The sequence below is a fragment of the Teleopsis dalmanni genome, chromosome 2 (genome assembly GCF_002237135.1).
Source record: "Teleopsis dalmanni isolate 2A chromosome 2, ASM223713v2, whole genome shotgun sequence".
Classification (NCBI taxonomy): Eukaryota; Metazoa; Arthropoda; class Insecta; order Diptera; family Diopsidae; genus Teleopsis; species Teleopsis dalmanni.
The window spans coordinates 146,406,351-146,426,975 of record NC_051847.1 but is presented as its reverse complement, the minus strand read 5'-3'; the positions used below and the strand labels follow the sequence as shown (position 1 = coordinate 146,426,975).

Sequence of the window (20,625 nt, the reverse complement as noted above, 5' to 3'; positions counted from 1 at the left end):
ATTAATTATATTTTAAAATTATTCTTCTATAGTAAAAATATAGAAATAAATTTGATCACTGACATCTATGTATTTATAAGATGAATGTTATATTATTATGCTAATATCCAAGTACAAATAATTTCCTTACCTATTTCTGTATTCAAAACAAAAAAAAAACATCAAACAAATTAGCCAATTATTTTTAAATTGACCTTAAACCCATAGACAAACTTTAGTTAGAGTGAACATTGAGCCATATGGAACCTTACCAAATCCAAACCAATTCACTTCAATATTTTCCCATGTTATATTATATTCTATGTCTTAAAAAAAACTTTAGTTAATTTTAGTACATATAGAAATTGTCCTTTTTATTTATTTATTTTTTTTATTTTTCTGTTAAAATGTTTGGAACTCTCACAGAAAATCCAAGTGCTTATCTTTTGCTTATCAAAGGAGAAAAAAAACTACTAACTAAGCCATATCATCAACCACTGCCGTAAAAGTCTTCATACCTACTCCAACTTTTAGTTATTTAGCAACAAAACATTATTAATAACAGAACTTCTATTTAATATCACATGTCATTCATCAAAGTAAAGGAAATAAAAATAAAATCAAAGAAAAAAATTGTCAAAGATGCTGAAATTGCTCAAATCACCACACAACAAGACATAAAATGACCCCTTAAGGATTGTATTTTCATGCTTACTACATTCATTATTATTTTTTCGGACTTGGTACTTGGTATATGGTACACGGTACATGGTACATGGTGCCTTGGTACCATGGTATATACTCGTATAAGCACAACACAACACAACAACTTGAGAAAATTGCTAGGAGCTCGTTTCATCTTTCGTACACAAATGATAAATTGCACGAAAAATCAAACAAAAATAAAGATAAAAAAACAACTGAAAATAAACCATATGATAAAATAGATACACGCGTGTATGGAGAATAAAAAGGAATTAGTGGGAGATGATGAAATATAGTTGATTTTATATTACAAAGCTAGCTAGCCTTGCCATACCATTATGCCTGCCTGTGCCTATTCATATACATTTCCGGTGTAATGACAATATAACAGGCAGTGAGCGGCAACAACAACAATGGATTGCATTAATAATAAGAAAAACTAATAACTTTTAGCTCGGATGGATGTAGAAAACTGAGGCCCATTGTCATTTGTCTCCGAAATAATGTTTACCGCCTTAGGAGCTTTTTAATTTTTCTTCAATTTTACTTCTTTCGTCGTACGGTGGGTACAAGTTGGGAAATGTATGTTATGTTCCTGGCTGTTGTGTCTTGTGAGCAGTTTGACTATTATTGTTCTGCTATTTGATTTAACTTCAGGCGCATTAATGGTATGGGAGAGTAGATGGAGATACTTATATGCATGTATCTAGATTGTAGATTATATGCAAGCAAACATTAAAGGCAAATTTAAACTACGGCCTTTTATTTGTTTGTTAGGTTCGAAATATTGCAGATTGTAGTTTGCAGTTTGTAGCTTTTCATTTATTCATTCATGTGTCATTTGCAGGTATTAAATTCTTAATAAGTTTTTCTTTGTTGTGTTGACGACGATGATGATGGTTCGAAGTAAAAATAAAAGTTAAATAAATTTTATATATATGCTCTACTATTTTGTTTATGCTATATTGTTTTTTGTTAGCTGAGCTTTTCTTTTTTCTTCTTCTGCTCCTTTCATTGTGTTTATGTTAAGGCAGAAATTGTAAAGAAATGCTGATGGCAGCTCAAAATAGTAGTCGGGTTTTAATAGTTGCCGATTTTCTATACAATTTATAAACAGTTTTAGTGTGTCCTGATTACTTGTGTTTTGTATTTTGTATTTAAACCTTACGAAAGAAACGAATATAATCTTTTGAATAATAGATCAAGTAGGAAATGAGGTGAAAAGCCTTTTTCTTTTCCATTCTCACATGTCAAAAACATTTTAACAAGCATGTTTGTATGTATATGCTGGCTGGCATATTGTTTAGAAATGATACAAAACAGAACTAAATAAAAAGAATACATTAAATACAAAGAAATAGATTAGTAAACGTTTTTAGAATACAATAAATAGTATAGAAAAAAATAAAAATAGAAAATTTCAATAAGAACAAATATCAAAATTAATTAGATAGAAATCTAATACATGACATGAAAGCGAGAGCAAAATCAATTAATAAAAATATATATCATTAATAAAAAAATGTAGTGTATGAAATTGGTTATAAATGTATAAAAAAATAACATGACAGAAACCTACAACAAGATAGAAGTAATATATACTGCAGTGTATAAAATTGGGTGTACCATAAATATATAAATAAATGAGAGGATTGTATGTTAATGTTCAAAGAGGTGGGAGTAGTACAGTGACATACTTTTTTTTACAAAAATTAGTATTGCGCTTTATAAAGTCAATAACGACATTAAAACTTATGAATATATATATATAACTATAAATATGTAATATATATAGTATATTATATTATTAATTTAATAAACTATTTCCTCAGTATGTTTTAGTAATAGATTTATCTATAATAGCAGATCAATTGATTATTGTAGTATGATAGTTATTTAGTTCTCAATTGATTTGGCGTGGCAAAATATATTTATAAGACTATTAAAAAAATGCACATAAAAATCTTTTTCTAGGCAGTTGACTTTGATTATTGTTTGTCAAATCAGAACTGTGTAGGTGTGGTGATGATCCATTAATGTTTTGATATTTTGAATACTAATAAAGTATATTTGTATATTTGACTTAAAGTGAAGTTGTTTTTGTTGTTTTTTTTTCAGAATTTAAACTTTTATCTCGAACATTATTTTTAGTATTTTTCTTTACGTATTTCCGCAAATTCGCTTTTGCTTTCATCAGAAGAATTTTTAATATTGTTTGAGCTGCTGTATGGAAATTCATTTTCTCGTGGTATAAAATTATCTGCTTTTGACAAATGTATCTTATAGCTCCCAACACTTCTATTAAGTGCAATAAAGTCTATCATCCAAAAGACATCCTTTTATGTTGCTGAAATGACATTCTCCTTACATCACAACACAACAAAAAAAACATTTGTTTAAGCTATTGTTAAATTATGTGGGCTCCATCCAAAATTTTTTTTTTCGCGAGTAAATTAATGTGCAATATTTTTTGCAACTTTAAAGTTACTTAAGCTTATTAATACCAGGATTTCACAGTTGTAAGTTATGGAATTTCATTGTCAAAAGCGAATAAGTTATTCAATAAGTTAATAAAATAAGTTAATCGCTGCATCCTCTTCTTCAAAATACTCCACCTCAAGGCATTAGACCTTTTGCTAACTATACAAACATGACAGTTATATACTTATTCTGCAAATAAGTTCGTTAGTTGTTAACGGGATCGTTTTAAGGAAGCTTATTACACTATTACTTAGTTTCCTAATAAAGATTAAGTAGATCGCAGTAGTAATTTCCAAAAAAAGTGATTTTCAATTAAGACAGCACATTGCTGTTTTACAAAAGTGAGTTATGGTATCATACTTTACGCCAGGATATCAATTGCTTTCAAGATAAATAATATGGAAAGATGACTTACCTTTCTTTTGATATTCTTTGCTAATAATAATAATAAATTATTATAATTTTTTCTTTTATTATGATCTTTTTTTGATAATAAATTAAAGTATAATAGATAAAACTAGCAAATGTGTACTTTTTAAACAATATACTGCAGCTGCTAAAGTTAAGATACTTTTAGTATGTGTTAATTTTAAATTATTTTTGAATTAATTTTGAATTTTAAGCCTTAGTAGATCAATTATCTATCAATAACACTTGGTTTCAAACGTATATTGTCTTCCCTATTCTTCTAAACACTTGTTGGTTGTTGTTAAGCTTGTGAACGATATATATTACATTTTAAAAGCAAATTTAAACATACTTTATTATACTTCACTTTAATATTAAATTTTAATAAATTTTTCTAAGAATTACTTTTTTTATTATAAATTAAAGTGAAAGGTAAAAGGTAAAAGGCAGTTATGAATTTTGAAAGGTTTTTCAGCACATTCTCTAACATGCTCATCATGTGTATGCTCCACTTCTTTAAATATTAACTCAAAGTATATATGTATATGAGTTTGCGAAAATAAACAGAAAAAAACTGAACCTATGGGTATATTTAATTTACTTTGAGAACTGTAAAAAAAACAAAGAATAATAATAATAAAAGAGGAAAATGAGAATGGAAAATAATGTGAATGTAAATTTTGCATGAATATTTTAAAGAACATTAAAAGATTCATTTCATTTCATATTATACATGTTTGTTGTTGTAGCTGCTGTTGATTTTCCTCTGTGTCTTGAGATTGTTTTATGGTATTTGTAGGTCCTTTTTTGGTGCCCTTTGTTTTTCTTTGTTCTAATATGCTACAGTTTAATACAATCAATTGAGTTAGTAAAGAGCGCTTTTTGAAGAATATATAAAAACTACAATATGTACAATGAAAAGTTATCATGATAATGATTAAATAGGTAAAATAATTGAATCATGTAATAAAAGATAATGAAATAGTTTATATAAAAAATTAAGTAAAAGTTAGTAAAAGTAATGGAAAAGAAAGAAAATAAATATAAGAAAAATATAAATATGAAAATTCAAACAATTTCTTGTCAATAGACTTGAATTTTCTAAGACTTGATTAAGTTTAAGTAGAGTAAAAGTATACTCGTATTAAGTGAAATAACATATGTATTAAAGATTTAAATAGTGTGCGAGAAACTATGTTCAAGTTGTCACATATAAACTGGCTATGTAAGATTTTGTTACTTGTCTATATTGTAACATGTATTATATATATATATATATATATATATATATAATATATATATATATATATACCTATATATATATTTTTTTTTGTAGTGAGGAGGTGAAATGCTTTATATACTGTCAGACCGACCGTCGTCAGACCGACCGTCGTCAAAATGACTTGCCTGACTCTTTAACACTAATATGTAGTAAACAAACTAAAAATCCACTTTTCGGCGAGATTCGTCATCGCATTCGAACGCTTTCGCATTACTTCGTGGAGGATGATCTCCTTCATGTTGGCATTTCAAGCCATGTTCTTATGTTTTTTGATCTGCGTCCAGACCTCCACTTTTTCACCTCATTTTTTTGGAGTCTAGTTTCTGTCCAATTTCTTCGCTCTCATCTTTTCCGCTATATTTTCGGAATTTATTAGTCCAACTTGTATTGTATTGTCCAATATTTACTGGAACTAATATATATTATATCACAAATGACCGACTATAGTTCCTCGTTACTCTTATATTGCGCATGTATGCGTATTTTATGAGTGTTTATTTATTTATGAACTGTACTTACTCTTGTTACAGTTTTCTTTGTATTTTATAATGTCTGCATTTTTAAAACAATAAAAAAAAAACTTTTCTTTTACCACTCACTCACTACCCGCATTTTTTGGGGTGCTCATAAAACAAAGAATATTTGAGTTATCAAATTATACAGTCAAAAAACAGAAAGAAGCATGGAATGGAAAGTAAACAATTCCCAATGTTCTACAGGCAAACTGAAAACCAACAAATTTCTTTAATGTATATTTTACCACAAAATTTTTAATTAATTTTTTTTTTACTAAATAAAATAAAATTTAAATATATAAAATATTAATAAAAATATTTGATATAAAATTTTGTTTAGATATTCTTTTTAAAAAAATATATTTTAAAACGTATACTTAAAAAAATTTTAAACCACAAAATACTTTAAAAGTTCCGACTTATTATTCTATTGTACTATAAAAGTGCAAGCGTAAATATTAGAACTATTAAATTTTTAGTGAAAAATCCAACATTTTTAAAAAACTTCTCATAATTGTGACACAACTCTTTTTGGTACATTTTTTTTATGTGAACTTGTCGAAGTCATTGTTGAAACAACCATTAGTACAAGAGAAAAATCGGGTGGACTTCTCTCCAGTACCATAAATTTAACATATTTATTTCGATATATTTCATTTCTTAAACCGATAATATTTATTTCCTAAATTTGTGAATTTGTGTTTAGTTAGGAAATACTTTGTTTATTTATAATATTATTTAAAATTAAGTATTGTTACTCATACGCCATGTTGTCCTCAATTACCTTCTCTTAAATGTTTAATGTTGTATATGGTCAATTTATAAAATTTGCAACGTTATATGGCAAATACTGTGACATTATTAATACTAAAATTAAAAAATCTCAATGTCAACTTATAATACGACTTACAATTTTAAGCTCTACATATACCTATATCTCTTGTGTTCTTTTCCTAAAGTTTAATATCATTTAATATCAACTACAGATGTTCACATAATCTTAGTTCTTTTATTTTTAAACATATTATTTGCGTATATAAATATTTGTTATTATCATGGTCTTTCAAGTGCTAAAATCTAAAACATCTGTTTCAAACAAGCTAAATGAAATGGAAAGTAGGATATAAAATCTTATGGAACATTGTTTTTATGCCGCGTAAATTTTCTTTATCAGATTGTAGGCGTTAGTAGTAGCACTAGTTTTTAATGTAGCAAAATAAATTAAATTTTCAACTAGTCATCGTCTTGTAAGTGCTATCTTTATTAGAGCAGAGTCTGTTTGTATGTGTATAACAGCAGTGAGCTTTGCCTTTATTTGTGGTTTTGGCTACGTCCTAACCAGCAAATTGGGCACAAATCCAATCACAATTGCCATCACAAACATATCACCAAATTTCCACTTCGACTTGGTATGGTTGGCCGGCCTTAGTAGGTTGGTGTTAGATTGGTTGGTGAGTAGACATTTTGGGTAGCCGCATGATATTTTCGTTTACTTTCTTGACATGTAGTGGAATACTTTGATAATTATATTAAGTAACAACTGAAACTGAAAAGAAATTTGTGGGTTTATCAATAATTGTTTTGAGCAAAAGTTCTAAGGTATTCAATTCCACTTCAATAAAATTGCCAAAATAGTTATTATTTATTATCAAGTGGAAGTGGCAGTGTTGTTTTCTTTTTCTAAAATAACATTTCTTTGCAAAATTTTGTAAAATTATTTAAGTAACTATTTTACAAGCCAAAGGCAGAAATTGTATTTTTTTGTTTTCTACTTCCTTCAATCAACTCCCATTTTGCTTGATTTGTACAACACTGGCAGCATCTCTTTGGTTAAGACAAAAAAGTATTTCTTTACAAATTTATGCATTCAGTTCAAAGCTACAATTTTTGCCAAATATTTTGGTACGGTACATCTTCTTATCAAATAAGGAAACGTTCATTTTTCTTCTTATACAAGAGCTACTGTTGGGTCATTTCCCCTTGCTCTTTCGTGGCTGTTTCAGTATTGTAAGGCTTTTTGGTAGGAATTTAAAATATGCTTCAGCTGCATACTCTACATTGCCAGTGACTTAAAAATTCTACTTCATTCTATCATTCACATAAACTAATTTGAAATGAGGTTTTGGCGGTTTCTTATTGCCTTACAGTTTTACAGCGGTTTTTGTGGATTTATGCTGCTACTTCAGTCCTTTCCTGTTATTGCTTGGTTGGATACAACTGCTGCTGCTCTGTGCCGTACTATACTCTGCTGTGATATGATGTGCTCTTCCATAAGTTATCTCTATATAAGTGGTGTGCTAGTGCGCTGAGTTTCTCACATTATTTTCGGTGCGTTACGTTCTTTCTTAATAAACATTCAACATTTTTTGAAAAATAAATGACGAAAATTCTACAAAGTACATAAAATTAAATAACTTACATTTGTGTGTTTACTTTGGTTAGTTTTATTTATTTATTAAATGTTTTATTCTCTTGCTGTATATGTTAATTTGATTCGTTGTTAGCTACTTTGACTGACAACTGCAATTCGAGTATACTCAAGCTAGATGATATAAATGATGATAAACTTATGATATAAATTGTGGTATAGCAAAAATATATAAAATAAAAATAAATAAAAGAATAGCTTAGAGTAATAATACAACTCTTCACAGTAATTCTAAATTTTATATTCATTAAACATTTAAATAATAAATGTATTGTTTTCATTTAAAAAAATATGAAATTAAATATTTAATTGACGTCACTCGTTAGTTTCAAATAAATTCTTAAATCAAATATATTAGTTTATTCTTTAAAAATAATAAAAAAGATGAGCTGAATGTTAAAAATCTTAGTTAAATAATTTCAAGAATCTCTACTGCGATAATCTTTCTTAGATGAAAGATTAACCCATAAAACCTATATAAAAACAACTGAAAAACAATTTAGAGTAAAGTAAATCAATAAATCAATAAATTGGCTGAATGATCCTGATTTATTTTACAGTAAAGAAAAGGCCGATATTTAAACAAAGGTCGTACAAAGTCATCATCTCAATTTTGGAGATTCAGTAAAAGTGTTAGTCAAATACCTTTGGATGAATGTAATATCCAATAAAAATGTCTAATACTTGCATTATTTTGTTAAAAATATTTTTGAAATTAGATAATTAGAATATATCATTTTTGCTTCTAACTATTTATCATTGTTAGTGCCTGTGATCAGAATCAAATCTTGGACTTCCCTATAAATTTTCTTTTTCTACCGATAATTATCTTACTTATTATAAGTGCACCGTGGTTTATAAAAAATACTAACCTTCATAAAGACTTAGGCGGCGTACCAAAAGTTATAGATGAAGATGCTTGGTGTAGCCGTCAGTGTCTTTAGTTTCCACTTATTGTTAGTTTCTAAATGAAAAATGCAATAAATAATTTATAAATTGAAAAAAAAAAGAATTCGCATTCTGAAGTTATCTATCTCTACATACTGGGGATTCTACATGCTGAAATCGTTTCTTAACTATACTTCTAAAAACTTGGTTTCAAGATACTGGTATAATTTAATAGAAGTGGAAGTGTGAAGAATTTATTGGCACTTACTGCTGACCTATTAAACAAATTACTGTCATTATTAATAAATAAATAATATTGAAATAAAATTAAAAATTTGGAAATTATTCAATTACAATATTTCATAGCAAAATCTTTAAGGTATTTTAAATCGATATAGCTAGTGGGTAGTTGCGGCAGTGGTGCCAACTTTTCTTGCTGATTTCATAAATATTCTTTCTAAAATGTTCTACTTATTGCACTATTTATTGAAATTTATTGTAAGTACGCACAACGGACTATAGTAATTGTAACTTTGCACTATTTTGTTACATAAAACTTAATTATATCTCCAAATCTTTGGCTTTATGCCATTTAGATTTAATAAAATAAAAATAAATGAAATTAAATGCTTTCGATTACGATTTTAATTACAACACCAAAAAACGGTAGCTCGTTAAAACTTTAATATTCAATAAAACTAAGCTGTTAAACATACTCAAAGTTGGTAATTAAAAACATTATTTTGCAATTAAAAAACCAATAAAAAAACAATTAAAGAAATCTAGATTAAGATTACGTATGAATACATTTTAATCTGTTTCCTTACAAATTTTAGTTAGAGGTTCTAGGTTTTAGATAAAAACCAATGCAGTTTGCTAAGTCGTCCTTAGCTAACCACGAACTTTTGTTATTTTTCCGTTTTAGATATTATTTTTGTTGTTTTTAATTTCTTATTTTAAGCACTTGGTTTCTCAGTTTGTAAATGTATTAAAAATAATGATTTCATTTTTTGAAAAGTTTAAAGTTTATCTTAACTAAATTGTTGCTACTGTGGCAGTTGCAGGTTGGCATAACTTTGCGTTATGCTGTGTCTCTTACGGTCTGTTGCACTTAATTCAATACAAAAGTTGCCTTTAGCATGTCTGGCTGGCTTACGGTTTGACTAAATATTTTGGTTACAAACTGCTAGAAAAAGGAAATTCTTGGTAACACAAAAGACAAGGACAGAGAGAAGTGTATCTGTTTTGGTTTGAAATATAAATAATGCTTAACTTAAAACTGTTAACATGCCTTATGGAAATAAATAAATTAAATAGAACTCGAAACATATTTCATAAAAGTTTTTTTTTTATATTAAATAAAAATAGCACTAAGCTGCCAACTTTCGTTTTATATCAAAAAATAATAGAAATAAAATCAGAAACAGCCGGGTCTCACTTCGTTATTCTTATAAATTCATAAGCAGTGCTTGGCCCTTCATAAATTTCATTATTCACCGCTGCCACTATTTTATCTACTATTTGTATGTACAGCCGTACGGCCGCTTCGACTACTTCAATAAGCCATCAAATGTTTATCCTACTTTTAAAGGATAATCCTCTTTAAATCACCGAAATACCTAATAAAAATTACCAATATTTACTTTCCAAATGACATGCCACAAATGAATGGAAATCCCTCGTCAACTTTGGTGCTTGCGTTTGTCGCCAAAGCCGTTGCCATATCTTTTATTATTGTTCTTCGTTTTCTTTTATTCAACAGGGTAAATTTATGAGTGCACAAAAACAGCAATATTGTTTAGTATTAGTGTGTAAAGCCTTTATTCATACATACATATATATATATATATATACTTTTCTACGTCCTGCATATATGTACAACTGTGCATACATCCATAATTTCTCTAAAGTGTTTTACTCCGGTGCTTATGCAAGCAATTTCTCTAAAAGCTTTAATATGCTCAAAGGGACTTCTTCAATTCACTTTTTATCTATACAATCCAAATCCACTCTTCCTGTTTTTTTTTCTTTTCTTATTGGTTATAAAATTACTTGCGTAAAACTTGATATAAAATGCAAATAAAGTATATCCCTTTTGGTATATAAATTTGATAAAAAATATTGGAAAAATATTAATATGTGCCCATATATGTTAAAATGTCACATAAGAATTCAATGATTGTCAATAACAATAACAACAACAACAACAACTACTACTACTACTAATATACGATGAACTTATCACACAAACTGAGGGTGTTCCAAAACACCTATTGTGCCTTTCTGCTCCCTTTGTTGTTCTGTTATGTCCTTTTGAAAAATATGTCAAATTTAACATAGTTGTAAGCTGTTGATTATTATGAACGCACGAGCAGAGACTAAAATATAAAACAACAATACTACATAAAATATAAACATAAAAATTGGTTTTATATCACCAAGCCAATAACAGTGATTGTTACACATATATGTATAAATGGATGCATGTGCACATATACAGAGTTGATTTATGTTTCACGCCTGAAGAATACCCAGCAAACAATTTTTAACTTTTGTTTGATATGTTTATAACTAGTTATGCCGATTAGTTATATTAACTAGTTGTATTGACTAGTTATATAAAAAATAAAATAAGTACTACTTATAATTATATTTAGTATGTACTTAAATTGTTTTCATATAACTATTTTGCTTTAGTTTTGCTTTTAGTTGCTAGTTACTCGTTACTAGTTACTAGTTCAGTTACTCGGTAGTAGTAAAATTAATAATCATTAGTTAAGTAACTCATTAGTAACTAAGTAACTCGAAACTAGTTCGTTAGCCAAAACATTATCATCAGTAGTGAAAATACTCATTAATAGTTAGATTGCTCTTTAGTATTTAGATTATATGTTGGTATTTAAGTAAAGCAATTATAATAGGTAAATTACACGTTTAATTTACACGTTTGATTGAATTCGCACTGGTATGATTTGTAACATAATAAGCTAACTTAGATTTATCCTACTTTTTTACTTTTAATACAATAGAAATGTTTTTTAAATAATAATTAAAAGAAAAATTTTATTTCCTTAATTAATTAAATTTTTTAACTGATGTTTCAAATATCATCGATAGCTTCATATAGTTGCATAAATCCAAACAGATTATTAAACCAACAATATTCGGAACACCTGCATGGTCATACTATAGCTAATTTAAACTTATACTAGGTAATACATAATATTTTCTCAAAACAAAATGATTAATTTGGTAATTAATTAAAAAAGTTATTTACAAACTATTCAAAAGAATAAAAATTGCTTTATAAGTTCATTTTAATTTTTAATTAAATTAATTAAAAAATATAGTTTCATCAGAACTATTAATCAATTAAGCAACTAAATGTTCCTAACTTCCTAGTAACTTAAATGAAATTTCAAAATAATGAAAAAGGCTTTAAATCAAATAAAAAGTTAATTTAATTAATTAAATAAGTAATCAAATTAAATTAAATAAGTTAACTAATTTTAACTGATTAATTAATTAACTGATTAACGGTTTCTAAATAGCTAGTATCTAACATTTAACTTCAATTAGCTTCTAAATATCACTTATGTAGTTCTATATCAATATATCTAGCTTAACCTAAAACTAGAGCTCCCTTCTTTCCATTGACCATTTTCAGCTATTATTATTGGGACTGTGACTGATTCTTCTGTATTCTTCCAGAACTTGATAACTAGCTAATAATATATAATACTAATTTTTAGATTTAAAAAAGGATTAACAAACAAAGTAGTTTGACTTCACATTCGCTAATAATATTCTATAAACAAATTTCTTTTCGATACTTGTCAAGAACACTTTATTATATTAAAATTTGTTAAACTATGAATAATGCATCAAAAATCAAACCACCAATTTCCGCCATGTATCAACGTCATTGGGGTATATTTTGAATTCGGCACACTCGTCTCCTTCTATATTCTAAACGCCAAATAAAAGTGCTTTGCCATTTTGCTTTCATTTTAATCGTTGGTTTACCTACCTATAGAATGTTTTTCTGACATGTGTCAAAGTTTGTGTGGTTACCACTGTTTTTGTCACTTTATTATTGTTTTTGTTGTAACTATGGTTTTTAAGACGAGGTCACACTGCGTAAACCATTAAAATTGCCATTTTACTATTGAGGTCCTTTTCTGCGTACTAAGAAAAAAAAATTTATTAATAAGGAAAACAACAATATATATTTTTCTATTATTCATTTTGTTAATGTCAATGTATGTAGGTTGCCCTTTATTATTCTACCCAACGCTGCTATTATTTAGAATTTTAATAATACGATTTGAGCTTCGCTACTATGGTATTGGCTTTGCGTAACTTAGGTAGCCATTCTGATTATATCAGGGATATTAATATACATAAATAATTCTCAGTGCTATTAGCTTAGCTATCATTAAATTTAATTTTTATTTTATTTCTTATTTTTTACTTTCTAGGTAAGTGACGATGTGCTTTCAATTGCCTTGAGTCAAAATCAAGTAAGGAACAATTTTTTGTTTAGTTTTCTTAATATAATTTATTATTATTTTTTTTTATTTTTTTTTTCAAATGTTTTGAATTAAATTAATTTATTTAAATTTAAGAAAAATTATTTTTGTTACAAAATGTCACAAGAAATCTAATTATTTAATTTGATTTTGTATATGCCAAGATTTGATCTTTGGACCTTACTTTCTTCTTTCATATATTATTTTAATTAAAATAATATAAAATGAATTGTTGTTGTTGTAGTTCAATACTGTTCGAAAAACTCTTTGTATATTATTTTATTTTTTCTTTTATAATGTTCAGAAATTTATTTAAATTTACCTTTTATATTAATTTGTTTTTCTTAAATTTTTTTTTTATTTTTAAATTTCACATATCATTTTAATTTATTATTTATTTAATTTAAATATTATGTTATTTACTTAATTTAATAATAAATGTTGGTAAATTTCAATTTCTAGTTTTTCATTTGTAAACCATTTTGAACTACTATTAAATGAATGAACAAACTTTCATTGAAATCACAAAAATGTTTTTGGGTACATAGTTTTTGCATTTGCATTGTTGTAAAACACAACATACTTCTTTTCCAACCAAATCATAAAATAAAGTGGTTACTTATTTTAGTTATTTCTAAAAAAATAGAGAGAGAAAAAAAAAACAAAAATAGGGTATAACAACTACCGTAACAACCATAATTAGAATTATTTTTTAAATAATAAATTGTTTTGAATAACTCTCCTAGGAAGTTTTATAGTTTGTAGTTGATACTAAATTATTATTATATTATTTAATATGTGTTTACAAGTTTATTCATTTTTCCTTATTGTAATTTTCTTTAATTTTTTAAAATTTGTTTTAAAAATTTTTTTTATTAACTTAATTTTTTAAAAAAAAATTTATTTGAAGTTTTTTAAAATATTTTTTTTTAAATTTTTAAATTTTTTTGTTTATATTTTAATATTTGCTTATATTTTAATATTTGTTTATATTTTTATATTTGTTTATGTTTTTATATTTGTTTATATTTTTATATTTGTTTATATTTTCATATTTTTATATTTGTTTATATTTTAATATTTGTTTACATTTTTATATTTGTTTATATTTTCATATTTTTATATTTGTTTATATTTTTATATTTGTTTATATTTTTATATTTGTTTTATATTTTGTTATATACATGTTTTTTTTCCAGTTCCTAAAAATATTGTTTATTATACAATTTTAATTTAATTCTTATTTTTCTATATTTAAAGTAACAATTTTACTTTGTAAACTAAATTTAATATTCTTGAATTGAAAATTATCATGCATTATCATGTTTCGTCTACAAATATGCAAGATTTATGAAACTTAAGCCTATTTCTTGCCATTATTTATTCTGAAAATTCTACTGTTTATTAAATAACTACTAGTTATTCCTTACTCGTTATGTTATAATATAAATACCTCAGGATATGTGTGTTTTGTAATTTAAATTTTAATTGTTTGACCATTGGCCATATTTATTTATATAAAATTTATTCTATAATATAAAACTAATATCCGTTTAACAGTTTTGAACTTTGGCCAAAGTTATTAACTAAGATTAAATTAAACAAAATACAGGAACAAAAAGACAGCAGTAAAATTCTAAATAATTCGTTACCAATTTGTAGGCATTATTTAAAATTGTATATATTGTAAAATAGAAGTGAATGTCCCTCATAAACATGCGAAAAGCTTTACATATTCTTTTTGTTTAATATTGAAATTACATATTCATCAAATAATTTACGAGTGTGTATAACAGAAATATAAACAAATACAAAATTCCACAAATTTTTTTTGTACCAAAATAAACAAATGCAATTATTCCTAACGTAGCATTGTCAGTGGGTGGCAATCAGCAAGGCCCTACCATGCAATTGCATGTCTTTAAATTGGTGACGCAGTTTGTATACGCGTAATTTCATGATTTAATTCCAAACCTATTAAATATTGTCAACATGAGATACGTGATTTTCTATATTTGACTTAAATGCTCTTGTGTAAACATGTATAAACATCTACTCATAACTATTTCACTAATTACACAGACTGTTGTGCAGTAAACAAAAATATTCGCAAATCCTTGTAGTTTTTATATTTTGATGACCATAAATTGAAACAACGAATTTTCAATCAATCATGAAATATTGTCAACTGCTTTGGTGCAGTACCAAATCAACAAAAATAAGGAAAAACAGCATTAAATATTAGTTGAATGTGTTGTAAAATGTATATTGATAGCAAAAATCATATGCAGCATTTGTGCTACACCATTTTACCGCACAGCACTTGAATCAAAGTGCAATTAGAGCGTTGATGTTGCTGCAACGAACTGCAACAAATATGTAAGTGCAGTAAAATGGTGAAAAACTGCAACAAAAAGTTACACGAAATATACGTACGTACGAGTATGTTCATACATTTCAATGGTGGAGCTACTGTCAACTATTTTTGCTATATCAAAGGGAACGCTTTCGACATTTATTTATGTATATGCTGTTTTACAGGCAAACATACAGATACTGTGCGTTATCCTGGAAAATAACATTAAACATGCAACTTTGCCATGACTTTACAGAAAATAATGGACATGTGCTGCTGCATGTACATGAGTACACATATTAAGTGTAAATATGTATGTGAAATATATATAGCAAAAAATATTAAATACATTATTTTGTATTTTGGCAACAACTTGCATCAGCACTCAAGGGAAACATGCCACCGAAATTCACTTCATCGGTATGTCTTCTACCTTTTACCTTATGCCTTTGGTTGAATGCAACAGTAAGCAACTTACATTCTTACACGTTTGCATATTACCAGCAACGATTATTGATTGTCCACAGTTGTGATGGGTGATGAAATTGTCGCTAGGGATAGTGTGAGTGATAAAGTGTAGACATTTGACAAATTAACTGCTTTGCTTCTATATTGCAACCACATTGGTTTCACTGCAGTAGTATGGCTTTTAAGTTGGTTCCTGATTGGTTTTAACAAATTTAAGTATACTGTATCAGTAAAATTTATTGCATTGCTAGATCGAATTTTCAAACATACAAGTATACTTATTTTCGAATTAAAAAACAAATATATTTTAATTACCAATAGCAAAAATGATACTTTTCTTAAGTGTTGCAATCAGCTTTAAAAACCAATAAGGTGTGCTTAATCGTTTTTTGTTGTAATTAGATAAGAACTGATGGGAATGTTCGAAAACTGCATCATATTTTATATGACACAGGTACACCCAATTTATACAGTTGAATAGTACATGCAGTATTATTCCTACCGGATAACAATAGTGAAAATATTTGTTCTATGGCAAAAAGATCTCAACAATTGTTTTTATTCATCATAAATATCAGCTTTTGTTTCATATCATCGAATAACATGATCAATATAATAATAGGTTATGTATATAAGGAATCTTCTGTACAGCTTTATGACACAAATGAAGAAAAGAACCGTAAAGAACCGTTTGTTACGTTGGGTGCATTAATCAACATTTTTTTTGTAGAATATGACTAAGGTTGCTTCGTTTTGAACCAAAATTCAGTTTTTTAAATTGTGTTTGGCTAGAGTACTTGCAAAATACAAGAAAAATTAAGTTTAGTAAAAGCTTGCAGCACTTCCAGTGGTTAATCACCAGATTTCAATTTTGTTATAACGCTAGTAGAGAGAGGTTTCAAAAAGTTGTTTAAGTAACAACAAAAATTATTTTTAATTAATTAAGTTAATTGAATTTTTGGCTCACCATAGCTGTTTAAAGTATTGCCAAATACCCATCATCAGTGGTCAAATGTTTGGCCTGTTATAAAGTTGGCGTTAAATAATGTTATTATTGTTCGGGAAAAGAAATTTAAGAAAACTTTCATATATTGTTACGGATTTCACAGTCTTCATAACTTTTTTTTCGTTTTTGTTGGTTTTGTATGTTCCGTTGACTGCAACCGTCGTTTTAAATGCAGTTACTTTTAACAGATGTTACAAATATCATCAACGCTTGAGATTTGAAATTCGAAATTTGATGTGTTTGATAGATCACATCGCTTTCCTACTTAATTTTGCTTCAACATTCTTGAATTTAAGAAAAGCTTGAAAACATAGAACAAATGTCAATTATATAATTCAGATCGGTGAGCTCAAAATGTAAGCTTGAATGTGGTTTCTTTTTCTTAACCACTAACGCTTCTAAGTTAGCGACAATGATGATGAGATTGCGGGTAGTAGTCCTTAATAAATTTTAATAACTTGCAACGCGATAATATTACAAACTTAATTCTTTAATATGTTTTTAGCGTTCTTTAACAAGCTTGTTACTGAAGTTTGTTTTAATATCACACAATAAAGAATCATTTCAGGATAATAAAAATTAATGGATAAAGAAAATTTAGATCAGTAAACTTTTTTTATTCTAAGTACTTCCTCTTCAGTTTTTTTTATCAACTTCAAATTTTTACAGTGTTGCGATCTACTATAATCTATCTTTATCCTTTCCATAACAACTTATGTGCATTTAAAATATGTATATAAAATTACAAAATATACGAAAAGAAGATAAATCCCACCAAATATAATAAATGCACGATTGCGGTTTCCGCTTCAGAATGTACGTTGCACGTTGCACGTTGCCCGTTGCACATTGCACATTGCACGTTTTACGATGCTCTCCATCACAATAACCAAACATTAACACCAAAACCGTTATTAAAGCAGCGTACAAATGTCAACAGCATTGCAACTACGCCTGTCGTCACAATTGTCCTTCATATAACGTATTTTTTTACGTAGCTGAAAATATTATGCATGCACACATATAAACCTCAGAAACATATACAGCAGCAGCAGCAATATTGCTGAAAATACTGCTGCATTCTCTAAAAGTAATCGTACCGTTACACACAAACACACACATGCACACACAAATACATATGCACAATAACGATATTTACGCCATCGTATGCGAATATGCAAATCAGTTACTGCTGTTGAGCCAAATGTATGGAGCTGAGCTATTTCCAGCCGGCTTACGCTTGCCTGCTTGCCTGCCTGCTTGCCTGCCTGCTTGGTTACTTGGTTGTCTGAAGTATACAGTATGGTCAGCATAATCCGCAACTCATTTGCATTATCATCGCATCCAATCATTGTCATCATCAAACAATGTCACTCGTTAGTTTTAGTTTCACTTTGTTGTGTTCCCGACAAAACCTATTAAATATGGCAAAATTAATTTTTATTTTTCATATTTTATTTTTTATATATTATTTTACTTTTTTTTTTTAAATTTTTAATATTGTATACATGCATATATGGTGCAGATTATGCAGATTTTTTTTTTCAAAATTCATTTTATTATGATATTATTACTGTAATATTGTCAGCTGGCTGTGTAAACATATTCAGTCTGTGGTCACATTGCAATTGCTTTTATTACAATATTTTTCCCATATATGTTCACTGTTCACGTTGTAACAATATAAAGTCAGACAAAAAAAGTTATGAATGTATGAAGGCAAAAGCACAATTTACACATATCACAATAAAATTGATTTTCTAATTGAAAAATTGAATTATAAGAACAATAATAAAAAAATAAACTGTTTCAGTTTCATAGAATTTTACAAAGAAAAGAAATGTTCATGCATATAACGTGAACTAAAGATAATACTGAATAGAAAGTGTGTACAGTGGATACTATTCCCACATATGTTTAATTAACTTATCGTCTAATAAATCTTTAGAATGACATACTGATACCACCATTAATGAAAAATTCATAAAATTTAAATAAGTGGCAAATTTATAGCTGTCAAAAATTCATGACATTTTAACGATTAATGTTTTAGTGACGCCATTTTATATATTTCGTGTCTTTACTTTTCATTATTATTTCTCTTTGACAGCTGGCCAAGGATTGGCATGCGTGTGAAATTTTATTCATAGATCGTCTTGAAAAAAAATTAGACTGTCAATAGCGATCACTATATAGATTAACTGGTGCATTTAAAGGAGGCAATTGTCAAAAAATGGCCAAATATGAAGCAGAAAAAAGAGAACATTCTTTACCAAAGCAATGCGCCATGTCATAACTCTTTAGCTATCATGGTTAATCACTCACCATGGCTGCCAGATTGGCCCTAGCGAATATCTATCAAGTCGCTCAAAAATATAAATTTGGGTCCAATGCAAAAATTATCGTCAAAACTAATGCATATTTTAAGAACAAAGATGTATCATTCTACAAGACATAGGTATCGAAATAAAGAAGCGCTAAAATGATTGTATGACTCTCGAAGGAAACCATCTTGATAAATAAAGCCGAATTTAATCAAAAAGTTATTTTATTAGTTCTCCTAGAAATTTTTTTCCATGCTTATTAGAGAGTAAACAAATATGAACGATACGATAATCTAAGAAAATCGCAAATATAGACCGATATTATCGCTTGCTGAGTGACACTTTGCATTCATTTACATTAACATTTCAAAATATAAAAATATTATATTTTTTATATTGCATAAGTATGTACATGTCTTATTACGCCGATAAATATTGCTTAGCACATGTATAATCACATTATGTCATGTCTTTTATCGTATATTATCGCATAGTAAAGTTTTCTTTCTTATAGCTGGTATTTTGGCAACGGGATAAATCACTAGTTAGTTAATTGTAGTTTTTTTATAACTACTGTTTACAAATCTTGGGTAATACAATGCGTCCATTCACTTTGATCAGCAAAAATGATCACAGTTATTGTAGTTTTTTTAAGAAAATGGTTGAGTGGTCAAAATAATTTCACTTTGATATTTTATAATATTTGATATTTATTTATATACCATATTTATTAGAAAGTTCAACTTTTAATATTGATAGATTAAATTATGTTAAGGCCACACTAGATGAATTTTGCAGAATGCAAATTCATGTACATGTGTTAAAACTTTAAAAAGCATAACATAGAATTAGGCTGGAGTGCAACACAAACTTGTAATATAGTAAATATATGAAAAATTATTCGGCTATAGCAGTAGACTATATAAATAATTTTGAATTATATACATTAAGCTTGCAACTATTTCTATTCATAAAAGATTTTCATAACTTTTTACTCAGCCATTTATTGCTAATAGTTTTAACTATATATTGTTGCTATTACGAATTTCAACTTTATTACATTAAGCGTGAAATTTATATTTTGTGGTTGAGTCAATATTAATTTGATAAATTTTTCCAAAAGCCACTAATATATCCAACACAGATAAAAGCAGGAAATTAAGTATCGCACAATATGCAGCAGCTATGTTAAGTAAATCAGCTAGTATCAGGTCTGCTTTGCCTGCCTGTTCTGTTCAATGGATGGATAGATA

General features: G+C 27.3%; 1 protein-coding gene across 3 annotated transcripts in view; it reads left to right on the top strand.

Annotated features, from left to right (window-relative positions):
- The window catches only part of LOC119678125 (maternal protein pumilio), a 400,630-nt gene that overhangs the window by 316,600 nt on the left and 63,405 nt on the right, over positions 1-20,625 (top strand). For 2 of the 3 annotated variants that reach the window (XM_038089798.1, XM_038089799.1), the window contains one exon: positions 13,168-13,209. The exons of the other annotated variant lie outside the window; for it this stretch is intronic. In XM_038089798.1, coding sequence (XP_037945726.1) covers positions 13,168-13,209 — 42 coding nt within the window. The remainder of the gene's footprint in view (positions 1-13,167; positions 13,210-20,625) is intronic. 3 annotated transcript variants of the gene reach the window in all.